The 24,914-nt window shown below is 49.5% G+C and overlaps 2 protein-coding genes, 1 long non-coding RNA gene and 1 other non-coding gene across 12 annotated transcripts; 3 read left to right on the forward strand and 1 right to left on the reverse strand.

The window, feature by feature from the left end:
• The first annotated feature begins 469 nt into the window (after positions 1 to 469).
• Positions 470 to 4,397, forward strand: LOC138415300 (uncharacterized). Its single transcript, XR_011247175.1, has 2 exons — positions 470 to 1,038; positions 3,954 to 4,397. It is a non-coding gene; the product is annotated as an uncharacterized lncRNA (long non-coding RNA).
• ICAM2 (intercellular adhesion molecule 2) lies at positions 2,667 to 24,633 on the reverse strand. 7 transcript variants are annotated; one of them, XM_069543722.1, is made up of 5 exons: positions 23,725 to 23,899; positions 14,825 to 14,929; positions 13,095 to 13,352; positions 11,522 to 11,842; positions 2,667 to 2,875 (listed from the first exon to the last, which is right to left on the reverse strand). In XM_069543722.1, exons 2-5 carry the CDS (start codon positions 14,883 to 14,885, stop codon positions 2,841 to 2,843), a joined length of 675 nt encoding a protein of 224 aa, XP_069399823.1. In that variant the 5' UTR covers positions 14,886 to 14,929; positions 23,725 to 23,899; the 3' UTR covers positions 2,667 to 2,840. The 7 variants fall into 7 exon arrangements, with proteins under 7 accessions (XP_069399823.1, XP_069399822.1, XP_069399824.1 ...); XM_069543721.1 differs by having other exon boundaries at positions 2,667 to 2,880; XM_069543723.1 differs by having other exon boundaries at positions 14,825 to 15,091; positions 23,725 to 23,896.
• Positions 6,322 to 10,117, forward strand: PRR29 (proline rich 29). Of its 3 annotated transcripts, none has more exons than XM_069543725.1 (7): positions 6,331 to 6,434; positions 6,696 to 6,771; positions 6,951 to 7,057; positions 8,663 to 8,710; positions 9,071 to 9,282; positions 9,441 to 9,511; positions 9,686 to 10,117. In XM_069543725.1, the coding sequence occupies exons 1-7, from the start codon at positions 6,375 to 6,377 to the stop codon at positions 9,709 to 9,711; spliced, it is 600 nt and encodes a 199-aa protein (XP_069399826.1). In that variant the 5' UTR covers positions 6,331 to 6,374; the 3' UTR covers positions 9,712 to 10,117. The 3 variants fall into 3 exon arrangements, with proteins under 3 accessions (XP_069399827.1, XP_069399826.1, XP_069399828.1); XM_069543727.1 differs by having other exon boundaries at positions 6,383 to 6,496; XM_069543726.1 differs by lacking the exon at positions 8,663 to 8,710 and having other exon boundaries at positions 6,322 to 6,434.
• Positions 19,660 to 19,732, forward strand: TRNAV-UAC (transfer RNA valine (anticodon UAC)). The gene has a single exon. It is a non-coding gene; the product is annotated as a tRNA-Val (tRNA).
• Positions 24,634 to 24,914: the final 281 nt, after the last annotated feature.

The following is a 24,914-nucleotide window of genomic DNA, read 5'->3' on the forward strand; positions in this document are numbered from 1 at the left end:
TTTGATTGCACGGGATCTCAGCTGTGGTGTGTGGGGTCTAGTTTCCTGACCAGGGATCGAACCTGGGCCCCGTGCTTTCCCCAGTGTGCGGAGTTTCTTGCCCCTGGACCACCAGGCACGTCTCTGGTGACTAGGATTTTATCAAGTGTGTGTCTGTCTATATGCCCACACCCACATCTCACACCCATGAGCTCCTCCCCCCAACACAGCTGCTTAGCTGGACCACACAGCAGCCCTGAGGGTCATTTCTCTACCAACACTGCCCCACCCCACTGACTAGACATCTGTCCCTCGGAAGTTGGGGGGGGGAGGGATGTTCCTTAGTTTAGCCCCCTCCCCCACTTCCACTCTGGGGCTGTGGTGACCTCTAGTGGAGGTGTCTAGAAAGGACCCACCTCTTGCTCATTAGCTCCTGCCCCGGGGCAAACAGAATCTCTTGAGTGAATCCACAGAAACCGTCCCCCAAAACGTCCCCCAGTCTCCCATACCCCTAACTGCCACTGGCTTTTCTGGCAGCCAGACCTCTGTCTAAGCTGAGCCCAGGCCAGAGTGACCTTTGCAAGAGGCAGAGGGAAGCCCGGGGAGCTGGCCCCATGGTGCCTCTCCTCCCAGAGGCTCTCTGCGGTTCCAGCTTCAGCACAGTCCAGCCCCTCCCTGGGGGCCAGGCCTGGCTGTGGTCTGAGAAGTTCCTGCTCTGCCCAGATTTCGAACATCTCCCAGTGAGTCATTCACACCCTCAGAGGCGTGTCTTTAGACCAAGGTGGAAGCCTTGGTGTTTTTGCTGCAAGGTTCTTTAATCCTGCGTTGCTCACTGACCTGACAACCATTTTCCATGTGGTTGTATTGCTAATGTAGTCCAGCCTCTGCCGGCCCCAACTTCTTCTTTGCTTCTTCTGGCATTCAGAAAAAACATGAGATTTTATCTCCCATCCTTCGCAAGTCATCTCCCTGAAACTGCGCCTCGGGGATTCTCTCGCCACTCCCAGTCCTGATGCAGCTCCAGTTTGCTTTGCTGCTGGCCACCGTCTGGAATTCCTGGTCAGTGTTCCCTTGATAGCACATTGCTCCCTGTCCGTGGGCACTGGAGGGGAGGTGGTGGGAGGCAGCTGTCATTCCCAACTATGGCTCTGCCCTTTAGGTGTCTGCCCAAAGCTCTATGGAGTCAGACTTTCTTTAATGAGGAACTGAAGTTAGTGAAGGGAACTATAGCACAAAAGGCGGCAGGGGTTGTATGCATTCGGTTGTTATGGGTTGTGCACTGCGCAATTCTGGGAACCAATCACATCTATAGTCGTTATAGATTAGTATATTTAAGATGATAGTTTTCTAGCAGATGGTGGCAAAATATCTCGAGGAAGGGGCTAATTTTTCTGATTTGCACAAGGTGCCATTTGGATTAGGGATGGGGCTCATGGGAAAACAGAAGCTGTGTGTTAAATACGACTTTTTTTCCAAGGGGAATGCATACCTCTCTATTGATAACAATATTCTTCCTTTCTTTGGGGAACTGCTCTTTCCCTACTCCAAATATGTGATTCTGGCTGAGCTGCTGATTACAGGACAGCCACCTTGCCCTGGCCACAGAGATGGACATTGTCACCTAGGTCTGGCCAATCCTCTTGGCCACAGTGGTTGGTCCAAAAGCTGGATATGTGACTCGATAGGGTCAGTCAAACAGCCAGTGATAGTCCTTCCTGGGGATTTATATGTATCAATACAAAAGAAAGATCTTCTCTCTCTCCGTGGGATTCTCTAAGTTTGTCTAGAGTAATGAAGCACATCTGAAGGTGCCTAGGGTATGTCTGTCAGAAGTGAGAGAGTCTATTTATAGGAAGGGGGGACATCATACAGACGGGAGGGGGACAAAGAGGGTGGATTAGAGGAACCTGAAGACACCTGAGTCAGTTACACTATGAACCAGCTCCATCACTGTCCTGTATCACACGAGCCCCAAAATGTTCCTTTTATTTAAACTGATTTAGGTTGAATTTCAGTTGCCCACAAGCCAAAGAATTCTGCACACTAGAATCCTCTTTCAGAAAATCTCATCCTGACCCACAGAAACTGGCCCTGGCATATCCTGTCCCATCTCCCACCCCTTGGCCTGAGCAGTCAATTTCTTCCCTGAATCATTCAGTCAAGGGTGACTTCCAGGCAGTTTGGCAAGTGCTCCCCCATGGTTGGGGGCACCCCAATTCCAGGGAGCCCAGAAAGGGAGTCTTCTGGACTCCATATCATAGCTCTGTTCTGGTGGGTGAGACCTTGAAACTGTGACCCCAGCACACAGCATCCCAGTCCCATCGTGTGATCTATGTGTGCGTGTTAAGTCGCTTCAGTCGTGTCCGACTCTGCAACCCCGTGGACTGTAGCCCTCCAGGCTCCTCTGTCCGTGGGGATTCTCCAGGCAAGAATACTGGAGTGGGTTGCTGTGCCCTCCTCCAGGGGCTCTTCCTGACCCAGGGATCAAACCCGGGTCTCTTATGTCTCCTGAATTGGCAGGTGGGCTCTTTATCACTAGCACCACCCGGGAAGCCTGATCTACATGTTTATAAGTCTGCAAAGTACCACCAGGGGCCTTTTGGATAACCTCCCCCCTCCCCACCCACCACACATACACATCTCACAAGGATAACCACAATTTGTAGAAATAGCAGAGTTGGAGCCTCTAAGAGGAAAAATGGAATTTCTTTACTGTTACAATTTCAAGACTTCTCTCCACAAATCCATCAGTCTTGTAATTCTGCAAACTGGTATTTAATACCTCTCCTTCAACCGTCATGTTCTAATTCCTTCCAACTTGTGCCTCTTTAGGAACTGGGCCCTCCCAAAAGAGCCTGCCACTAGGTCAGTCTCTCTCCGCGTGGCGCCTCCTCATCTGTACTGAAAAGAAATATGGACATTTCCAGTTAAATTCTTTTTTAAAATTATTATTAATTAATTCTTTGGCTGTGTGCCTCTGTAGTTAGGGCCCACGGGCTCAGTTGCTCGGTGCTGCGTCGGATCTTAGTTCCCCGAACAGGGATTGAGCCCACGCCCCCTGCACTGGCAAGTGGATTCCTAACTTCCCTGGACCACCAGGGAAGCCCCTCCGCTTGAATTCTTAAAAGGACCCTCATCTCTCCATTTCCATCTGAGGAAGTGAGGAGGGAGCCACGTTTTCCCATCCCACGGTTTTTAATGGCTGCACACTCTTCCTTGGAGTGAATTGCCTCCATTTACATAACCACTTCCCTATTACTGCTGCTGCTGCTGCTAAGTCGCTTCAATCATGTCCGACTGCGGGTTGCCATTTCCTTCTCCAATGCATGAAAGTGAAAAGCAAAAGTGAAGTCGCTCAGTTGTGCCCGACTCTAGCGACCCCATGGACTGCAGCCTACCAGGCCCCTCCATCCATGGGATTTTCCAGGCAAGAGTACTGGAGTGGGGTGCCATTGCCTTCTCCCAACGTTCAACTTTCAGCTCTTAAAAATAACACTGCAATGGACACATTGGAGTAGGAATCTTTTTTCCATGTCTAGCTTATTGCCAGGAACAGATTTACCAAGACAATGGGGAGGACTTTTGGTACATGTTGTCTTGGGACATTAAAAACACACACACACACATACACACAAAACTGAACGTGTAAATAAGAGTCCCCATTGAGAAGAAAAGGAAAGGGACTATGTGGAATGTTCAACACCCCAGACAAAATAATAGTAGGCAGGGTGAAGAGTCAGGAAGTCAACTCCATTGTTGCACATCACAGCGCTGCCAGAAAAGTGTGTGGCTTTCCCATTATTCAAAGAGCAGGGGCTTCTGTTTCCTTTGACAATGAACTCTAATTGGATATCAGAACCAGATTGTTTGACTCAGCCCTGTCTTCCAAAATACAAGCAGTCTCACATAAGGTTAACATAAAATCTTACATGTGAGGTATCAAAATGATCACTCTTCCTGCCTCTTTCCCACAGCCCCCTCCAGCCCTCCCTGGGCTTCCTTCTGGCCTCCCTGCCTCCAGCTTTGCCTCAGTTTAATCCACGGAACTTTATATCCCCAGACAAACGTTCTTCAGTGTCTACTTTGGTATTGCTCATCATGGGACACAAATTCATCAGAGAGCTACAAGAATAGATTTCCCCCAGAGCTAGCAGCAGCCTGGGCAGAAGACATGGAAAAGGGGTGAGACTGGTGTTTGAATTCCCCCCAAAGCAGAGCCTGAAACAAGGACTTGGGAGCAAGGAGTTCATTTGGAGGGCGATCCCAGGAGGCACTGTGAAGTGGTGAAGAAGCGGGGAGCCTGGCAGGGGTGGGCCCCCCTCTCTCTCGCTCTCTCTGCCTCTTTTCTTCTCTTTCGTTCTCTCTCCACACACACATGCACATTTATACATATAATTAAAAAAGAAAATAAGATCTTATGCCGCTTTCTGATTGCCTTGCTCGACTCTGTTGGACATTGTTCGATGTCAATTAGATATATTTTGTACCAAAATTTTCAATGGTGGAACAACTATTCCACTGGGAAGACACATCCCATCAGACATCTATTGTTTCAAATTCTGGTTGACGTAAAGAGAGATACGACAAACAAGATAAATCTTCCTAAAACATAGCTATGTACACATCATCTGCTTATTTCTCTCCTGCAAAACCCACCAAGAATTTCCCATTACCCATATGGCAAAGCCTCACTTCTATAACTTCGCCATGGAGTCTGACCTGGGTCTGCCTGGAACGTCCCTCTGCCCAGCTCCCCTCACCCTGCCAGGCATTTTGAGCCACTGGACCTTTCTAGGTCCTGTCCGTTTGCTCTGGCTGTGTCCCCAGCCTGGGCTGCCCTGTCCCATCCATTGGCCCCATTCTAAGGGTCTCCGCTTCCTTCAAAACTCCATCCTTCAGCGACAGAGTCATCTCTTTCTCATGATCCTTCCTCACAGAAGGCTTTGCATAGGTTACACTGTGCCCTCGTTTTTCACTTCCCAACAATGCTGGAACCAGCAAGGATACACCGCTGTGCCTAGAGTGCTCCGAAGGAGCACACCCAGGCACCTCCTGGGCACAAAGCTTGGTTCTCTCTTTCTACCTGGAGTAAGGGTGGGCCTGAGACCACAGTGCCCCATCTCAGCTTGGTCATGGCTGTTGAAGCCAGAAGACCCCTGGGGACAGCTAACACACTGCCCACAGTACCCCGTCTCCCAGAGACAGGGACGAAGGTTTACTGAAGAAGAGGTGTGAATGGCCTTTCTGGTTCTAGACAACAGGACTGCTGGGAAGGAGAACACAACAGAAGTGGAGGGTGGGGGAAGGGCAACTCCAGGGTGCTAATCCCAGCTTCCTGTCTGGATTTTCTTCGACTGCTGCTCAGGGCCTATCTTAGGATGGTCACAGCTGCCGAAATAGATCTCTCCCTTCACCTGTTCGTAAGCAAAGAAGACCTTGATAACTTCCTGTCGAAAGAATGCATGCTTTGGTAATTTTTAAAAGATAAGGACAATAATGGGGGCACTGATGTTAAACTCCCCACTCTCCACTTTGGAGAAATGGCTCACCTTGACCAGGGACCAGGGAGCAAACAGGGACCAGCCTTCTCTGCGAACTTGGTCGGTGTTTCCTTCCATGTCTGCTCCAGAAGCCTCTCTTGGCCTGCAGGCCGGCCCTCTGATTCAGAGTGTCTGTGCTCAGTCATGTCTGACTCTTTGCAACCTCCATGGACCGCAGCCCGCCAGGCTCCTCTGTCCATGGAATTCTCTAGGCAAGAATACTGGAGTGGGTTGCCAAGCCCTTCTCCAGGGCATCTTCCCAACCCAGGGATCGAACCCCTGTCTCCTCCGTCTCCTGCACTGCAGGCAGATTCTCTACCATCGAGCCTCAGAGCAAGAGATGTGGAGCAAACCCCCTGCCCTCCTTGCTCACCTGCCCCTCACCCCCAAGTCTACTGCTGTATAATTCTCTACTCCTAACTCATCATCCTAGTCGATTGGGCGCCGGCCCTGAAAACCAAGTGTGCGAGGTGGGGTGGGCCTCCCCAGTCACTCATTTATTCATTCAACAAATACCACCCTCCCACCGCGCCCCGCGCCCCGGCTCCCCAGGCCTGGTGCTGGGGGATGCCCAAGGTTGTGAGATACAGCGGAGGATGAGACGCGATGTCCAGAGAGCCCCAGCGCAGGGATTTGGGTATGGACATCTGGGAGAGAGTCCGGCCTCCGGAGCTGTGGGAATCCCCGGGAACCTCTCCTCCGTAGAGTTGGAGAGAGCCGAGCAGGAGGCGGGGACTTAGGGCGAAAGCCCCGGGCACCAGAGCGCAGGCGGGACCTGGAGACCTGCGCATGCGTGGGAGGAGACTTTGGCGTCCTCCAGTGTCGTCAAGGTAACCGTGATCCCCGCAGCTGGCCATGGCCTCAGGGATTGGAGGGAGCTGGAGTCACCCCGCAGCACAGACCGCAGCCCCAATGGTGAAGGCTGAGTCAGGGAGCGGAGCCTGCCTTTATCTGGACGACCTTGTGGGCAGGCGAGGGTCAGGGGCTGAGTTGGGGAAATATTCCTGGAGGTTCGAAACCCTGGAGGGGGTGGTGAGGAGAGAGATCCCAGCCGGAAAGAAAGAGACTTGACAGAGAACTGGGAGGCAGTGGGGGCGCAGAGGGCAGAAGCTCCTGCAGGTTTAGGGGCTCCCCATCCCTTCCCCGCCTGCCTGACTGATCCCCTCCTCCCCCCAGCCCTGGGTGACCATTCTGCAGCCCCTCCCGTGGACCATCCCACCCCCATCCCCGCAGCCAGGCCGCGTGAAGGAAGGTGAGACTCCGGGAGTACCCCATGTTGTACCCTGCTCTGCCCGGCACATTCTCTGGGCGCCCCCCCCCACCCCACCCCACCCATCCACTCCCGGGCAGGATGCTGGGGAAATGACCCTGGCGTCGCCAGCAAGGGCAGGAGAAGGGTTGGCGGGGGCCTGCTGAACTCCGGTCCCTTAGATCTGCTGGAGCTGATGATGCTACAGAACGTTCAGATGAACCAGCTCTTTCTGAGTGGCCAGGTGGCAGCTGTGCTCAACCAGGGGCTTTCCTGGACTAACTCACAGGTGCGTTGCCTGGGGGTGGGGGTGGACTACCAGAGCTGCCCACCTGCAGGGACAGAGGTGGGCAAACATTTGGGGTTCCCTCCATCTTGAGGAAAAAAAGGAAAATCAGGCGACAGAGGAGCCAAAAGTCAGCCCACATCTATGTGGCTTCTCTGTTTGGCATCTATTACATGCCAGATGGCCATGCCATCCTCCATGGAGTAGAGGTAGGGGGTCCCAAAATCCAGACCACTCAGGTCTTGTGTCAAAGACCCCCCTGCAGTGCATCGCCCACTGGACTCCCAGGGACAGAGGTTCCACTGTACCCTCGCACTATAGGGTACCTGATAAATTACTAGGGGCTCAATTGCTTTTGTTGAACAAGTGACTGAAGAAATGGATGACTGTGAATACAAGGCAATTTTGGCTGTGACTGGTACAAACTGTGAGGGCCACCTGGTTGGGTTTCCTCAGAAGAGCACGTGGCCTTAGAACCAGCCCTTAAAAGCCAGGTAGAGGAATTCTCTGGTGGTCCAATGTTAGGACTACGAGCGTCCACTGCTGGAGAGCCCGGGGTTCAATTCCTGGTCAGGGAACTAAGATCCCAGAAGCCTCCTGATGGGGCCAAAAAGAAAAAAAAAAAGCCAGGTATGATTCTGATGCTTGAAGGAGGTGAGGGGTGTACAGTCCACCATCTAGGTGAACAGCGACGAAGTCAGAGACAGGATGGAGGAAACCTTGTGTACTTTCACGCGCACGCGCGTGTGTGTGTTGGGGGGGTGTACATGGGGGGAGCTCTAAGGCGGAGCCTTATTTAGCAGATGCTAGACACCCTGAGAGGTCTGGAGGAGTGACAGCTGGGTGGAGGGAGGAGGCCAGTCAGCTTGGAGGGAGCAGAGAGGAGGTTCAAGGAGGGGCTGGTCAGAGGCAGAGGGAGACCCTGAGGAGCTGCTGCCATCTCATCCCTTCACCCCTCCCCTGCCGGCCCTGGAGGTGGGGGTGGCCCTGGAATGAGCACCCCACCTCAACAGGGGCATAATTGGACCAGAGACTGGGGCTTGAGATGGGCTGGGACCCGGAACTCTTTACAGAAGTGCTTGCACCTGGACTAACCATCAGTGGAAAACAAAGAAACTAAAAATAACTGCACGCATGCGCAGCTGGGGCACTTACGAACAATAAGCTACAGAAAGGTCACAAATCAACTGCCGTTTCTGAGCTTCAGGAAGCAAAACAAGGGTACTGCGCATGATCCCTGCACACGGCACCACCAAGAGAGTGGGCGGACCACTTAAGCCACCCCTCTAGCCCAACCCACCATCAGCCCTCACTCTCTCCACATTTAAGGAACCGACCCACTCTTGTTGGGGAGGGAGTTTGGGCCCCCGACGACTCACATTCTCACTCTCTGGTGCGGCTTGAGGCCCAGTGAATTATCAGCTTGAATTCCTTGGCTGGCTTCTTATTAAAATCTATTGATTAAAGAGTTGTATCCGACTCTTTGTGACCCCATGGACTATATAGTCCATGGAATTCTCCAGGCCAGAATATTGGAGTGGGTAGCCGTTCCCTTCTCCAGGGGATCTTCCCAACACAGGGATCGAATCCAAGTCTCCCACATTGCAGGAGGATTCTTTACCAGCTGAGCCACCAGGGAAGCCCAAGAATACTGGAGTGGGTAGCCTATCCCTTGTCCATGAAAGAGTCCAATGACCCTGGATCGGTAACAGGGTGAGGCCAGTGGGACTCCTGGGCCCAGCTCTGGAGCCATATTTGGATCCCTCCAGTCCCTGCTTGGCCACTTAGGAGCTGGGTAACCTTAGAAAAGCTGCTTAACCTGTGAGCCTCAGTTTTCCCACCTGCAGAATAAGGAATAAATGTCTCCAAAGTGCTTGCTTGCTTGTCTTAAATGCTCAAAAAACAGTAGCCCTTTTGAGCTGTGTATCTGAAGAAATAATTCAGAGGAATGGAGGACCAGGGGCAGGGAGAATCTGACGCTGTATTGTCTCCCCTCCCATCTTGCACAATCCCCAGGTCTCCTTGGAGGTTCAACAGCAGGAGGAGAAGGAACCCCAGGAGGAGGGGCCTCTGGTTTTCCACCACCACTACCTGCCCTGCACCATGCCTGCCCTGGGCCCCTTGCTCCCCTGGTCAGGCCCTCTCCTTTCCACTCCCCTACACCAGCCCCGCGTGCAGGATTCAGCTGAGATTCAGCACCACCCTCCTGCGCCTGGAAAAAGGGGGGTGTAAGTGAGGCCGGGGATCTGGGTGCTGCCAAGGCTTTGTTCTGGGGGTGGAAGAACTGGCCAGGGTCTGTGGGTGGGGTGGAGAGACTTGTGGGTCAAGTTGCAGAGGCCACTCTGAGAACTCTGATGGGGGGTTTCTTTTCCCTTCCCCATCCAAGGAGAGCGGTGCCCCCACCCCCACCGCCCAGTGCCACTGGAACTGTGGGTGCAGATGTACCTCCAGCTTCAGGTAAGGACCAGGTGGTCCCTAGGCCAAGGGGCAGATCCGAAGGCAGGGAGGGCCATGTGTCCTGAGGTGGGGGGCATGTTGTATTGTCATCACTAAGCAGGTCTGTCCCCTTAACTCTTCCTTGGGGCCCACTGAGGCAGGGGGCAGTCATGATGAGGATGCTTCTCCCCCCAGACTATTACGATGCCGAGAGCCCATAATGAGGACAGACAGCAGCCCTGGGGCCAGGCCAGCTTCATTGAAGAGTTGGAAACAGCCTCCCTGGAGCCCCCGTGTCCAACTCATGCCTAACAACCACTTTCTACACCTGGCAACCCTTTTTACCATCCCCATTCCCAGCCAGGCCTCTCCTCGGGGTAAATGAGTCCCATCTCCACCACACGGAGACCTTGAACCAACCTGATATCTGATCCATGGTGAGAGTCCCTTAGAACCCTGTCCAGGCCCCAGAAGCCACATGAAAGGCCAACCCTGTCCCATTGATCGCTGCCCGGCTGGCAGAGGCCTGGGAGACGGAGCCCTCCCTCGACCTTCTCCCCTTCCCCTCTCTCTGGATGACAAGGGCTGCGGGGTCCCCATTTGGCCCAATAACAGAACTGAAGGTAAGAGGCGAGGACAGCTTTTGTTTCCATGGCTCTTGGAAGGCCCAGAGTGGCAGGGGAGGCCTGGCGGGGAGGTTCCTGGAGCCAAGCCATTAGGCCCCCACACTCACCCCTGGATGCTGGCTCTGTTGGCAGAAGAGAGCAGTCAGAGCCATGTCCTGGAGGGCCACGTGGGAACAGAGTGTCTCTCTGCCCCTCTGGGCCAGGGCGGGTCTCCCCACCCTCCCTCAGGAGGAAGGAGTCACTCAGGGTCCCTTCAGGCTGGGAGCCTGGTGCCCGGGCGGGTCGGCCTGGGGGCACACCAGGCCCTGGGTTTGCTGGGGCTCAGGAAGGCCTCTGAAGGAGAGGGCGGAGGGAGACTGAGGAGACATTTGGAGACAGAAGTTCAGCCAGGCCTGGTGGCTCCCCTTCCTGGCCATTCCCAGGAGGAGACACGAAGGCACGGGGTTAAGCCCAGGTGTTTGTATTGAGGCTGCTTCACATGGTCCCTCCCCAGGCCTGGACCGCAGCCTAAGGAGCCACACTGAGTTCAGTGGCCGCCATGACAGTGGCCGCACTGCTCACAGGGTCTGTGCCCGGTGGCTCTCTATCAGCCGTCTCCAACGGTCATGCACAGGGTAATGACCTGTCCGCCCCCGGTGCCACTTCTGGCTGAAGACAAAGCACAGGAAGATGAATGTCACAAACACGAGCAGCAGCACTATCACGACCGCGATGATGATCACCATCTGGGTGTTGGGCTCAGGCTCTGGGGAGGGAAGGGCTAGAGGTCACAGAAGTCCTCTGGTCCCAGGAGCCAGGCTCATCGGAGGCAGCTGTCTACCTGTCACCCAGCCATCCACCCCTGGGCAGCCTGCTGTCACTCTGCATTGCAGGGATGAGTGGCAAATGGTGTTATCACTGGAGGGAAGGAGGACCGGGGTCCAGGCCACCAGCCGGCCTCTGTGAGACCATGAGGGCAGATGGACTCAGATGGTGCCCTTGCCATGTGCTGCCAGACCTCATGGTCTGCACTGTGGTGAGGTCCAGGCCAAGCCCCTCCCTGGGCAGAGATGAGGGAGCTTTGGCCAAACTCTCTGAAGACAAAGAGGATCTTGACCATCTAGGGTCACAGAAGCGGGTCTCCAGGGGACCTAGGGGTCAGTCCAGTCAAATTTATCATTGCAGAGAGCGGTCAAGGCCAGAGAGAGGAGCTTGACTTGGTTAAGGTCACCCAGCTCACTCATGACCAAGCAACTAGTCAGGGTCCAAGCCAGGAACTCGCCAGGAACTCCAGGGAACCCCAGGGATCAAGTGTCGTTTCCCCGAGTGCCTCCCCTGAGCTGGCAGAGAGCGGGGCAAAGGCGTTTTCTTCCCCTGAGGGCTGAAAGTGAAGGTACCCCCTCCTGAACTGTGGGCTCCCCCTCACCTTTGACTTCAAGCCTCTGGGGATCTGAGACTCTGTGGACGAGGCCACCGCCGTGAGAGCGCAGGTCCATCTGGGCCTCACAGGAGAAGTTATGGTGGCCGTCTTCCCTGTGAGCTGTGGTGTTATGGCTGACCACGGCATCTTGAGGGGAAGGTGCTGTCCCCACAAAGGTCTGAATGTACAAGATCTCAGTGCCACGGAGCAGGGTGACAGTGAGGCCTTCGAGGGGCGCCACGGCGGGGACCCTGCACTCGATGGTGAACAGTGTCCCTGCGGCCACTGAGGTGGGCCACAGCGTCAGGAGCACTTGCTTTGGAGGGTCTGCAGGAAAGCGGCAGGGAGGTCTGCTCAGGATGGGGATGCTGCCAGGCAGGCCCCACCCGCCCAGACCATCCCCTGTGACCACGGTGTCCTCAGGAAGTGGGCTGGGGTGGGCAGGAGGAAGCAGTTCAGGGTGAAGGATGTCTGGGTGGCAGTGTCAGGGACCCGATGACTTCTGCAATGGACAAGAGAGGAGGTGCCCTGGTGTCTACAAAGAAAAGGTTCAGAATCAGTTCAGCCAACTAGAAAGATTAAAGTTTTGGCTGTGTCTCTTTCCTCTCCATAAATTCAATAGAAATTTCAAAAATAAAACAGTTGGATAGTTTTGTTGAGAGAGACTTAGAAGGGAGAGCTCACTGGAATGGGGCCATGAATTGTGAGGGTTTTCAGGGAGGGGGCAAGAGTCAGACCTGCCTTGGTTTTCAGGATCAGGTTTAAAACTGTCTCTATCCCTTAGTTATTAAACACCATGGTTTCCTGAATTCTCTTTAACAAAAAAGAAAAAAAAAAGATTGATTTCTTTGGTTGAGCCAGGTCTTAGTTGTGCTATGTGGGATCTAGTTCCCTGACCAGGGATCAAACCCAGGTCCCCTGCATTGGGAGTGCTGAGTCAGCCACTGGACCACCAGGACATCTCTCTGGGTTCATATTTAAACTAGAATACCTAGCCCCCATTACCCCAGGATAATATGGTAGAGTTCAGACATGTTTATACTCATTTGACTCACTGATGACAGTTCTGAGTGATACCCTGGGTGCCGAGCTTCTGGGAGAACCCCAGTCTCTCCATGGTCTCTGTGGCTGGTGGGCAGGTGTGTGTGTGTGTGTGATGGTCAGACATTTGGAAAGGGCCCTCAGGGGGATATAAAACCTCAACCTTCTCTCCAGGAGGTGAATGGGTCAGTGGTGGTTGTGCCAGCCCTCCTGATGGGGTCCCTGTTGCTTGTCACGGAATGCAGGGTGTTCTGGTGATGGCGGTGCTCCGCAGCTGGGAGGGGACTGTGGAAATGACTTTTACATTTGTCTAAACCTTGCTTGGATTGTCTGCCTCTGAGCAAATCTCAAAATCCTGGTTGTGGCAGGGTTCGAGGAGGCCAGGGGAGGGAGTGAGCAGATTCTGAGCCCGTGGCCTGGATCCAGGAGCCCAGGGAGGTGGGGACCATAGGACAGTGCCCAGGAGCAGTGACAGAGCCGCTCTGTGTGCAGACCCAGGCTCCGGCCTCGGGGAGCAGGGCCCGTGGGCGACACTCACAGAACACGGTGATGTTGAAAACTTTCGTCTCCTGCCTGCCGCCGCAGGTGAAACTGCACAGGAGCTTCTCATCCTTGGAGATGTTGGCGACCTTGAATAGCTTCCACTGAGCCTGGCTCTCCAGGAGAGTCTTGTTTAGGTGCGTCTCCAGAACAAGTTTCTTGGGGTCCGTGCAACTGGCAGTACAATTAATGAACTGAGACTCTCCAGACCCCACCATCAGATGCTCTGGCCCCTCGAATGCCTTCACACCAGACCCTGGAAGGACAGAAAACACTCTCACAAGACTCTCCCACCGCCCTGCCCAGCGGGGCTGCCCACGATGAGCAGTCTCGTCAACGGGTCCCTTCTGCTCCTCCCTCCGTTCAGACATTTCTGCCTCTGGTCTAGACCAAGGGGGATGTGCCCTAGCTGTCTCCCTGTCCCCGCTGCTCTTCCAGCTTGTCCCCTCCAGGTGAGTCTTCCTCATGCACATCTCCTATCCCCATGGAGATTATATTCAAACTTGCCCCCAGCCCAAACGACCCCTCCTCTGCGAAAGCCTCCCTGAACTGGAGGTGGATCGTGTCCTCTGAGGCCCCGTGTCCATGAGTTTGGCTCCTCCCCACTCCTTCCCTCTCTTTAGCAAATCCCTGTAGAACACCAGCTGCGAGGCAGGCACCATCTAGGCTCTGGAGAGCCCTCAGAGATGGAAGGAATTCAAAGCTTGCCCTTGTGGAGCTCGCACTGCCGCGAAAGACACTGAGTAACCAAAAGCGAATTAGCCAGCCTGCCAATTGGTGGGAGTGCCCAAGAAAGGAAACAGGGAGTGGGTAGGTCTGCCACGTGAAATACTGTGCTCAGGACAGGTTTCATGGAAATAGTGACATTTGAGGAAGGAGTAAGGAAATGAGGGGAGCTTGGCTGCCAGCTGTCTGCAGAGGGCAGAAAACCCCCAGCGCCAAGACCCTGGGCAGGGAGGACACCAGGATGGCTGGAGCCCAGCGAGGAAGAAGGCCCAGAATCTGACCTGATGTCGGCCAGCTGGGCCTGTGCTGTGCCCTGTGTTCCCGTCACACCCACCCGCCCCCACCTAGCCCTCAGCTGGGGAAAGAGAAAGGTTCTCTAGGGAGAGAAAGAGAGCTGCCTTTCAATCCCAAGTTTGCCAGCTCTGTGGCCTTGGGCAAAGTGCTTTCCTTTTCTGAGCCTCAGTTTCTCCATCTTTCAAATGGGCTAGTAATCCCTTTCCTGCATGGTTGTCAGGAAGGAACCTGACAGGTTTTCCAAAACAGAGTGCTCACACCTAGAAGCATTCTCCTTCACCGTCTCCTGGACCACCCAGAAGGGGCTTCGTTTGCACTTTGATGGTCAGCAGAAGACGATGCCCTCCACTGACCTCTGCTGTCCACTGGGCCACCTCTGAAGACCGGCTGGGACGTGCCCTCACTTTCCCTTGAGCCCCAGCCTCCTTGGTCTCCCATCAGTCTCCACGACCTGCCACATCCACACACCCTGAAGCTATGGGGCCTGTTAACCCAAAGTGTGAAGGCCAGGTCCCCCATCTGCTGCCCGGGGGTCATGGGGTCCTGGGGAAACCAGGCTTGCATAGCATCCCACACCCGTGGCGGGCAGCCGCTGTGCTCAAACCCTCAGTGACCTCGGGACCCGGACCCCCTTCTCCACAGGACACCAGGGGAACAGGCGCCCTAACCTCTGGCGGGAACACACCCAGTCTGGACCCCCAGGCTCACCTCGGCAGCAGAGCAGGACAAGAAAGGCTGTGAGCATTCCCCAGCCACCAAAACGGGACATCTCGGGTGGTGTCCGCAGGCTCACAGGGAACAGCTGAGGACTGCCTGCAGAGAGGTGAAGGGCTCCGGTCAGGCAGCCGGTGGGGGAGGACTTGTGTCTGCAGTCCGGAACCCCCAGCCTTCTGTAAGCTGATGACCGTATTTCCTCTCATTATCTGAGTGGTCTTGGGCAGGCCACGTGGAAGGCCAGCTCCCAGGGCCACAGGTCTGCAAGAAGTGGGGCAGAGGAAGCCAGGAGTCAGCTGATAAGAGGGACTTACCTAGTCCTCCTGGCACGGTCCTGTGTGGGGTGGGCTGGGCACCTGGGGCTCGTGTGTGTAATGTTTGCACACGGGGCCCCAAATCTGGGGAGCCCCGACTCCCACAGGACACTTTATTGGTTTTACAAGGGAGGGACTTTCCAAGTTGGAAAGAGGGTTTGGAAGGCGATAGCTGGACATCCTCCTCCTTCCTCTGGCCCCCTCCCCTTTTAAATTTCTGGTGATGCACAGGGTCCCCAGGCACTTTCTTGTCTCTTTTCTTAGCTAAATGTGATTTCACGTTACTAATTCAAGGAGGACCGAAAGGGAAATGAGCATTTCATGGATGCCTATTCTCTTATGGACTAAGTTAGGTTTTAATACATTGTCTCATCATCACACCAAATCTACCAATGTTGATTGTGGATCTGGGGAAGTTCAGGGCTCAGGTGAATTATAACTTGCCTAAATCACAACGATATCAGGTGATGGAACTGCGGTGAGAATTTAGGAATGAGGAGCGTTTGGTTGGAGAATTGGTAATTGCCAGGGATTAAAGGGAGGGAGACACGGACTGAAAGAGCAGAGAGGACTTTAGGACGGAGAAGCTGCTCTGTTTGCTACAACAATGGCGCATACGTGTCAGTACACACTTGCCCAAACCCGCCGAATGTAGACACCACGACTGAACCGTAATGTCGACGGTGGTCTTTGGGTGATAACGACGTGTCAGTGCAGGTTCATCAGTCATAAGGAATGGACCCTCTGGTGGGGGATGTTGGTAACAGGAGAGGCTGTGCATGTGTGGGGACAGGAGGTATGTGGCAAGTCTCCTTTTCCCCTAAGTTTTTCTCTAAGCCTAAAACTGTTCTAAAAAGAAGTCTACTAAAAAAAATGGAGATAGTGGAGGACAGAGGAGCTGGTGTGTTATATAGTCCATAGGGTTGGAAGAGTCGGCATGACTTAGAGGCTGATCAACAACAACAGAAAAATAGCTCAAACACAGCACCTTGGAAGGCAGCCTCCTGGGTCAGGGTGCTTGTCAGCTACGGATTGTTGTTGACAGTGCAGGCTTGTATGACTTCCCTGCGGGTCCAATCGTTCAGACTCTGCTTCCAAGTGTTTGATCCCTGCTCTGGGGAACTAACGTTCCATATGCGCATGTCATGGCCAAAAATAAAGAAACTGCAGGTTTTTTAACTCAGTTTTTAGCAGCTTTAGAGGAAGTAATTTACTCTGTCATTTCTAAATTTTTATCTCAAATTACATTTTTAAAATATGTATTTACTTGGCTGCACCAAGTCTTAGTTCTGGCATGTGGGATCTAGTTCCCTGACCAGGGATGGAACCAGACCCCATGCACTGCGAGCTGGAAGTCATAGCCACTGGACCTCCAGGGAAGTTTTTCGGATTACCCTTTAGAATATTTAAAACACAAAACCCAGTTCTACATCGTTTATGAGACACATCTAATGAATAAGAGTGGTGAATGGTTGACAGTTGAAGAATGAAAAAAGATATACCAGGCAAAAGCTAACCAAAAGAAAAGTGGGGAAAGGTCTATTCATATCAAAGAAAAAGGAATTTTAAGACAAAAAATATTTATTAGGGCTACAGTGAGTACCTAGATTAAATGGTCAGTTCATACAGAAATTATAATTGTTGTATACTTGTAAGCACTTAGCTTGAAGGAACAACAAAGAGATAAAACCATCATCACAGCAAGAAATTTTAATACAACATCTCTCTATTATGAATAATGAAGCAAATGTGAAAAGATGCTCACCATCATTCATCATGAGCGAAAGGCACATCAAAACCACAATGAGACATCACTGCACCACTGTCAGAATGGTTATCATCAAAGACAACAAATGAAAACACTGGCAAGGGTGTGGAGAAAAGGGAGACCTCGTGTCCTCTTGGTGGGATTGTAAATTGGTGCAAATGCTGTGGAGAAACGTGTAGAGGTGCCTCAAAAGTTAAAAATAGAACTGACGTTATGATCCAGCAATTTCACTTCTGGGTATTCTCCTGAAAAAAACAAAAGCACTAATTCGATGACCTATATGTACACCAGTGTCCACTGTGGCATCATTTCCAATAGCCAACATGAGAAAGCCACCTGAATGTTCATCCATAGATGTGTGAATAAAGATGTGTTTGGTATAGCTACACAACAGAATATTATTCAGCCATAAAGAATGAATTCTTGCCATTTTCGACAGCACGGACAGACCTAGAGGGCATTATGCCAAGTGCAATGACTCAGACAGAGAAAGACAAATACCAGATGATCTCACATATGTGCAGGATCTGAAAACCAAAACAAACAAAACCAGGCTTCTACGGATAGAGACCAAATGGGTGGTTGCTGGAGGCAAAGGGGCTGAGCAGGGTCCAAAATAGATGAATGGGATTAAGAGGTGCAAAGCACCAATTACAGAGCAAGCCACAGGGATGCAATACAGCATCAGGAATATGGTCAGTAATATTGGAATAACTTTGTATGGAGACAGGTGGATACTAGACTTATTGTGGTGATAATTGCATAATGTATGCAAATACCAAACCACTGTGTAGCACAGCTGAAGGTGACATAATACTGTATATCATAAGCCAGTCTAAAAGTTTAAAGTAATGTATCTTGCAATTCACAAAAGAAGAAGACTACAGATTCATAGAAACTGAAAGCAGAGCAGTGGTTGCCACGGCCTGGGAGCAGGGGGAAATGGTGAGTTGTTTGTTTAATGCATACAGACTTTCAGTTTTCTAAGAAAAAAAAGTCTTGAGATCCATCATGAAAAAATGTGAATATAACACAACCAAATGTACATTTAAAAACAGTTAAGTGGGGTATTTTGTGTTAGGTGTATTTTACTATAATTGAAGATTAATTTACACAACATTGTAAATCTTCAATAAGCTTAAAAATTAAAAACATATAAATAATTTATGCCAAGAAATATGACACCAAGCAGACCAAGTCTTAGAAAAAGTGGTTCAGTGCAGTTGCTCCGTCGTGTCCGACTCTTTGCAGACATGCAAAAATACCTCACTTGATTGAAGAAGAAATAAAAAGCCTGAATAGTTCTACAACTATTATAGAAATTACATCCATAATTTGAACTCTCCCCAAAAAGAAAATATCAAGTCTAGATAGCATTACAGAAGTTTAAGTGGGGATAATTCTAATCTTACAAAAACTCTCTCTGAGAATGAAAATAGCAGGAACACGCTCTCTTTCTAGGAGGCAAGTGTACCCTTAATACCAAAATGAGACAAGAATAGGATGAAATAGAAAAATTAGAAGCCAGTGTCACTCATGAATAAAAAGGCAAAATAAAAATACAAACAGACCAAATCTAGGAGTGAATTAAAAATATTAGACATCATATCCAAGTTAGGCTTAGCTATGAAAAGTTGGTCTCACGATAGAAGAGAAAGCTGCCAATGTCATGTATTATTGTTGGGAACAGTGAACTGCGGTGCTTTATGTCTCAATACTTCTGTGCTCCTCTGAAATCATCTGTATTTACAGCAGATAATTTCCTGCAACCTGAGACTCATCTTATGTTCCATGACCCCACCTCAAGTTTATACCATGCTTCTGTTTTGCTTTTTTGCCTCAGGGTCTTCTTCAATGCTTTAGGAGTCACTTAGATACCTGTTAGTGTTTCTTAGAAGCCTAGGACTGTCAAGTTCCCTAACATGAAACCCTCAACCAAGGAGAGGCCAAGAGCTAGGAGAAACGTGTTCCAGCCTCTTTGTTTTGGAGAGGCAGTTCTAGCCAGCATCCTGTAGACCTATCAGGGATTCTGGAAGGCTTGAGCCCCCTTTGCTCACACCTGCAGCATCAGCTCTGCATCTTCTGGTGGCTTTCTCTCCCCTGTTCCAGTCTTATTCCTTCACTCCCTCCTTCCTGGCCTCAATAATTAAGTAATCCACCTGAAATAATCTACCTGAACTGAAGTCCTGTTGCAGGCTCTACTTTAAAGGAGTCCAATCTAAAAACTTATGTTACAGTTTTAAGAAGAAAAAACATGATCATCTTAACAGATCTAGAAAAAAAAATGATGACGTTCAATATTCTTTCATGATAAAACCTCTTAGCAGACTAGAAGGAAATATCCTTAACATGACAAAGGAAACTTAGAAAAAGTTTTCATATGTACTATTATTTCTTTAACATCTGTATTATTTTTTTTAATGAGTAAATCTTAGGGGCATTTCCTTTAAAATCTGGAACCAAACAAGATGCCCACTATCTTTGCTTCTATGTTAACATTTTACCAGAGGTCCTAGACAATATAGTAAGATAAGAAAAAGAAATTAAAGGCCTAGGGATGGGAAAAGAGCAAAATCATCAGTGTTTTCATATGACATGGTTGCCTAGATAGAACATTCAAATGAATGATCAGACAAATGATTCAAAATAATCAGAGATTTTAGCAAGACAGCTAGCTGTAAGATCAATATTCAAAAAGAAACTGCTTTTGTATATAACAGTAACATACAAAAATGTAATTTAGGACTTCCCTGGTGGCCCAGTGGTTAAGACTCTGCACTTACACTGCAGGGGCCACAGGTTTGATCCCTGGTCAGGGAAGTTCTGCACGCTGCCAGGAGTATCTAGGAAAAAAAAGTAGTTTAAAAAGCACACTATGAATGCAATCCCTATCAAGCTACCAGCCATATTTTTCACAGAACTAGAACAAATAATTTCAAGATTTGTATGGAAATACAAGAAACCTCGAATTGCCAAAGCAATCTTGAGAAAGAAGAATGGAACTGGAGGAATCAACTTGCCTGACTTCAGGCTCTACTACAAAGCCACAGTCATCAAAACAGTATGGTACTGGCACAAAGACAGACATATAGACCAATGGAACAAAATAGAAAGCCCAGAGATAAATCCACACACATATGGACACCTTATCTTTGACAAAGGAGGCAAGAATATACAATGGAGTAAAGATAATCTCTTTAACAAGTGGTGCTGGGAAAACTGGTCAACCACTTGTAAAAGAATGAAACTAGATCACTTTCTAACACCGCACACAAAAATAAACTCAAAATGGATTAAAGATCTAAATGTAAGACCAGAAACTATAAAACTCCTAGAGGAGAACATAGGCAAAACACTCTCCGACATAAATCACAGCAGGATCCTCTATGATCCACCTCCCAGAATTCTGGAAATAAAAGCAAAAATAAACAAACGGGATCTAATTAAAATTAAAAGCTTCTGCACAACAAAGGAAAATATAAGCAAGGTGAAAAGACAGCCTTCTGAATGGGAGAAAATAATAGCAAATGAAGCAACTGACAAACAACTAATCTCAAAAATATACAAGCAACTTATGCAGCTCAATTCCAGAAAAATAAACGACCCAATCAAAAAATGGGCCAAAGAACTAAATAGACATTTCTCCAAAGAAGACATACGGATGGCTAACAAACACATGAAAAGATGCTCAACATCACTCATTATTAGAGAAATGCAAATCAAAACCACAATGAGGTACCACTTCACACCAGTCAGAATGGCTGTGATCCAAAAATCTGCAAGCAATAAATGCTGGAGAGGGTGTGGAGAAAAGGGAACCCTTCTACACTGTTGGTGGGAATGCAAACTAGTACAGCCACTATGGAGAACAGTGTGGAGATTCCTTAAAAAATTGTAAATAGAACTACCTTATGACCCAGCAATCCCACTGCTGGGCATACACACTGAGGAAACCAGAATTGAAAGAGACACATGTACCCCAATGTTCATCGCAGCACTGTTTATAATAGCCAGGACATGGAAACAACCTAGATGTCCATCAGCAGATGAATGGATAAGAAAGCTGTGGTACATATACACAATGGAGTATTACTCAGCCGTTAAAAAGAATTCATTTGAATCAGTTCTGATGAGATGGATGAAACTGGAGCCAATTATACAGAGTGAAGTAAGCCAGAAAGAAAAACACCAATACAGTATACTAACACATATATATGGAATTTAGAAAGATGGCAATGACGACCCTGTATGCAAGAAAGCAAAAAAGACACAGACGTGTATAACGGACTTTTGGACTCAGAGGGAGAGGAAGAGGGTGGGATGATTTGGGAGAATGGCATTCTAACATGTATACTGTCATGTAAGAATCGAATCGCCAGTCTATGTCTGACGCAGGATACAGCATGCTTGGGGCTGGTGCATGGGGATGACCAATAGAGATGTTATGGGGAGGGAGGTGGGAGGGGGGTTCATGTTTGGGAACACATGTAAGAATTAAAGATTTTAAAATTTAAAAAAAAATACATTGAAATAAAATCCCCTCCCCCAAAAGCACACTATGTATAGTAGCCAAAAGATAGAAGTAATACATATACAGAAACAAAAAATAGCAGAATATAAGACCTATAGTCAGAAAGTTATAAAACACAATTGAAAGACATTAAACACAATTTAAATAAATGTAGAACCAACTCATGTTCATGACTAAGGGATTCAATATTATAATGAGGACAATTCTCTTCCTATAGATTTAATGCAATTCTAATAGATCCCAAAAAGGGATTTCATGGAAAACAAAAGATGATTCTAAACCTTATTATGGAAAGAACAAAAGGACCAAGACACCCCTAAAGAAGAATAAAATGAGGGGATTTGCCCTACTAGAGATGAAGACTTACTATAATATATAATTTCAGTGTCGATGTAGACAAATTAACCACTGCAACAGTAAAAAAGTGCCCAGAAATAGTCTTGTGTGAAACTCACACACCTGACAAAAATGGCACTGTAGATCACCGGGTGGAAGAAGGAGATAAAAATGAATGATGCTTGAGTAACTGGTTAACTATATGGAGAAAAACGATGGGAAATATATCCCTACATTGCTCTCTTCATTGGGAGGGATTATCCCTTCATTCCTCACCTGGAATGAAGAAATCAATTCTATCTAATTTAAAGATCTACATGTAAAAGAACACTTTAAAAACTTTTGTAAGAAAATATATACTTAGTCACTCAGTCGTGTCCTGTAGACTGCCAGGCTCCACTGTCCATGGGAATTCCCAGGCAAGAATGCTGGAGTGGGTTGCCGTTTCCTACTTCAGGAGATCTTCCTGACCCAGGCCTCCCCTCCTGCAGTGGCTCCTGAGTTGCAGGCAGATTCTTTACCACTGAGCCACCGGGGAAATCCATAATAAAATACAGGAGAGTATGTTTACGTCCTTAGGGCAAGGAACGATTTCCTAAGCAAGACCTCAAGATCACCACTGCTAGAATAAACAACTGATAATTGTGAGTATATTAAAGACATCATGAACATTTCAAGGAAAACAAAACCTCTCAACTAATGAAAAGTTGCTTTTACTCAGTAAGAGCCGGGGAAGTTCAAACCACAATGAGGAACCACTTTATATCTACTGGATTGGCAGAAGTTAAGAAAGTCCACACGATCAGTTGTGGGAGAGGCCGTGGGTCAATAGGGACTCGTATATTGCTGGTGAGGGTGTATTTTGGTTCTCTGAGAAATAATGAGGCATTATCTTCTAATGCTGAATAGTGTTATATCCTATAACCCACAATTCCACCTTAGATATATGCCCTACAGAAACTCTTGCACTAAGAAGCAGACGACCTGTCCTGTTCTTCATCTGTATGACCCTGAGCAAGTCACTTTAATCTCTGTGTGCCTCAGTTTTCTCTTCTGTAAAATGGGATTAACCATAGCACATGCCTTATGGGAATGGTGTGTGGATTAAACTATTTAAATGACAATATTAAAAGGTATTCAAAATAGTAGCTGGCACACAGAATAGGTTCTACAACTATTTCATAAAATGAAAATCAATGGATGTGATAAAGCACTAAATTAAAGAAAGAATCAAGAGAACAATAACAACAAACTTTGGGAGGCTGGTTATTTATGTCTCGGTGGAGGTGAGTGGCACAGTAGGTAGATGGAAGGTTTGGTGGTAGTTCATCCTTGAGTGCTGGGTTCCGGGCTGATCGTCAGGTTATCTCACTGTGCAATGCACGTGCATGTTACATATAAGTGTTCATTATGTGTCACATATTACATTTTACAAAAAGAATACAAAGGGAAACGAGAAATTCCTACCTATCTAGAAAGAAGAGGCTCCTTGGAAGTATGAGCCACAGGACAGGAAAGTCCCTTCTAACCAGGTAGGATTTCACTGAATGGGATTCATCAGGAACCTTGGGTGTGACCCCAAGAGGCTGGGGACTATACTTGTCCCCTAAGCATCAGCTCTGAGCTCAGTCCAGATGACCTGGACACATGTGGGCCATGGCGGGAAGGCAGCCCCACGCTTCTAAGAGGGTGGTGTGGTTGACAGAGCAGGAGAGAAAGAGAAAGGACAAAAACAGGAAATAACCACCGAGCAATAGGCTGTTGGACTCAGAGAGATGGCTGAAGTGAGCTCCTCATGCAAGGACCAAGGAGCCGGAGGAAATTCTGTAGCAACTCCAGCCCGTGGGCTTATGGGGAGACAGGGAGAGACAGGAAACAGGGAGAGAGAGGGCTTATCCAAGCCCTTTCCACTCTGGCAAGAGGGAAGCAGGGAGCATCACCTTACCTGTATCAGCTAACGGGTACTGCCGTGATGGGGAAAGAGGGTGGCCGGGGTCCAGTTCCAGCAGCCGTTGTTCCCTAGGCTGCTGCTGGTTCAACAAGCGTTGCCTAGTTTTTGACTGATTTCCCTTCTCAGAAGTCACGTGCTTCCTGTCTCAGCTCTGACCCCTACTAACATCACTTTCTGTTTATTACCTCTTGTTTTAAACCCCAGTAAATAAATACCGGGGCTTCCCAGGTGGCTCATTATATAAAAATCTGCCTGCCAATGTGGGAGCCAATTCGTGAGTCAGGAAGATCCCCTGGAGAATGAAATGACACCCCACTCCAGTGTTCTTGCCTGGGAAATCCCAAGGACAGAGGAGTCTGGCAGGGTATAGTGCATGGGGTCCCAAATAGTCAGACATGACTGAGCATGCACGCATGCATTCAAGGGACCTAGACAGTTGAGGCCACACAAGCTGAAGATCCCCTGGCTGGGGATCTTAGTTCCTCAACCAGGAATTAAGCTCGGGTCACAGCAGTGAAACTGCTACTAACCACTGGACCAGCAGGGAATTCCCTCTGCACTTTTTTTTTTTTTTTTCGATGTGTGGTTTCTGTGCTCCTGGGGGCCTTGGATGAAGGAGACAGATCCGGGATGAGCCGCCCACTGAACCCCTGCAGGAGGCTTGTCTACATCAGGGAGCAGGGTCTTCCCTGTATATGACATGCCCAACCACCGAACACTTCTACTTACAACTAAGAACAATTGTGTTCTGAGATCTTTTCACAGCTGCCACTTCACCTAACAATTAAAAACACCCTCCTCTGGCAGAGTAGTTTGTACCAAGAGGCAGTTTCAGAGCTGGTGCTAGACAGCCAGCTGGGCTCACCCACAAGCAGAGGCTTTGCTCTCACAGGCCTGCCCCTCAGCGCCTGCCACTGAAAGTCCTGGCTTAGGAAAGACACAAATGAGTATGCGTCTGGAACCAAGACAGGGCTTTCCTGGTGGCCGAGTGGTAGAGAGTCCACCTGCCAAAGCAGGAGATGCAGGAGGCTGGGGTTCGATCACGGGTCAGGAAGATCCCCCAGAGGAGGGAATGGTAACCCATTCCATACTCTTGCCTGGAGAATCCCTGGACAGATAAGCCGGGCGGGCTCCAGTCCATGGGGTTGCAAAGAGTCGGGCACGACTGAGCGACTGAGCAGTGC

This window comes from Ovis canadensis, chromosome 11 (genome assembly GCF_042477335.2).
Source record: "Ovis canadensis isolate MfBH-ARS-UI-01 breed Bighorn chromosome 11, ARS-UI_OviCan_v2, whole genome shotgun sequence".
Taxonomy (NCBI): Eukaryota; Metazoa; Chordata; class Mammalia; order Artiodactyla; family Bovidae; genus Ovis; species Ovis canadensis.

Coding starts and splice junctions, on each gene's coding strand:
- PRR29 (XM_069543725.1), top strand. CDS start 6,375: ATGGCCTCAGGGATTGGAGGGAGCTGGAGTCACCCCGCAGCACAGACC. Junction 6,435..6,695: donor CACAGACCGCAGCCCCAATG/GTGAAGGCTGAG, acceptor TCCTCCCCCCAG/CCCTGGGTGACCATTCTGCA. Junction 8,711..9,070: donor GGAAGCCCAAGAATACTGGA/GTGGGTAGCCTA, acceptor CACAATCCCCAG/GTCTCCTTGGAGGTTCAACA.
- ICAM2 (XM_069543716.1), bottom strand. CDS start 14,885: ATGTCCCGTTTTGGTGGCTGGGGAATGCTCACAGCCTTTCTTGTCCTG. Junction 13,353..14,824: donor TGTCCTGCTCTGCTGCCGAG/GTGAGCCTGGGG, acceptor CTGTCCTTCCAG/GGTCTGGTGTGAAGGCATTC. Junction 11,843..13,094: donor TTTCAACATCACCGTGTTCT/GTGAGTGTCGCC, acceptor GCTTTCCTGCAG/ACCCTCCAAAGCAAGTGCTC.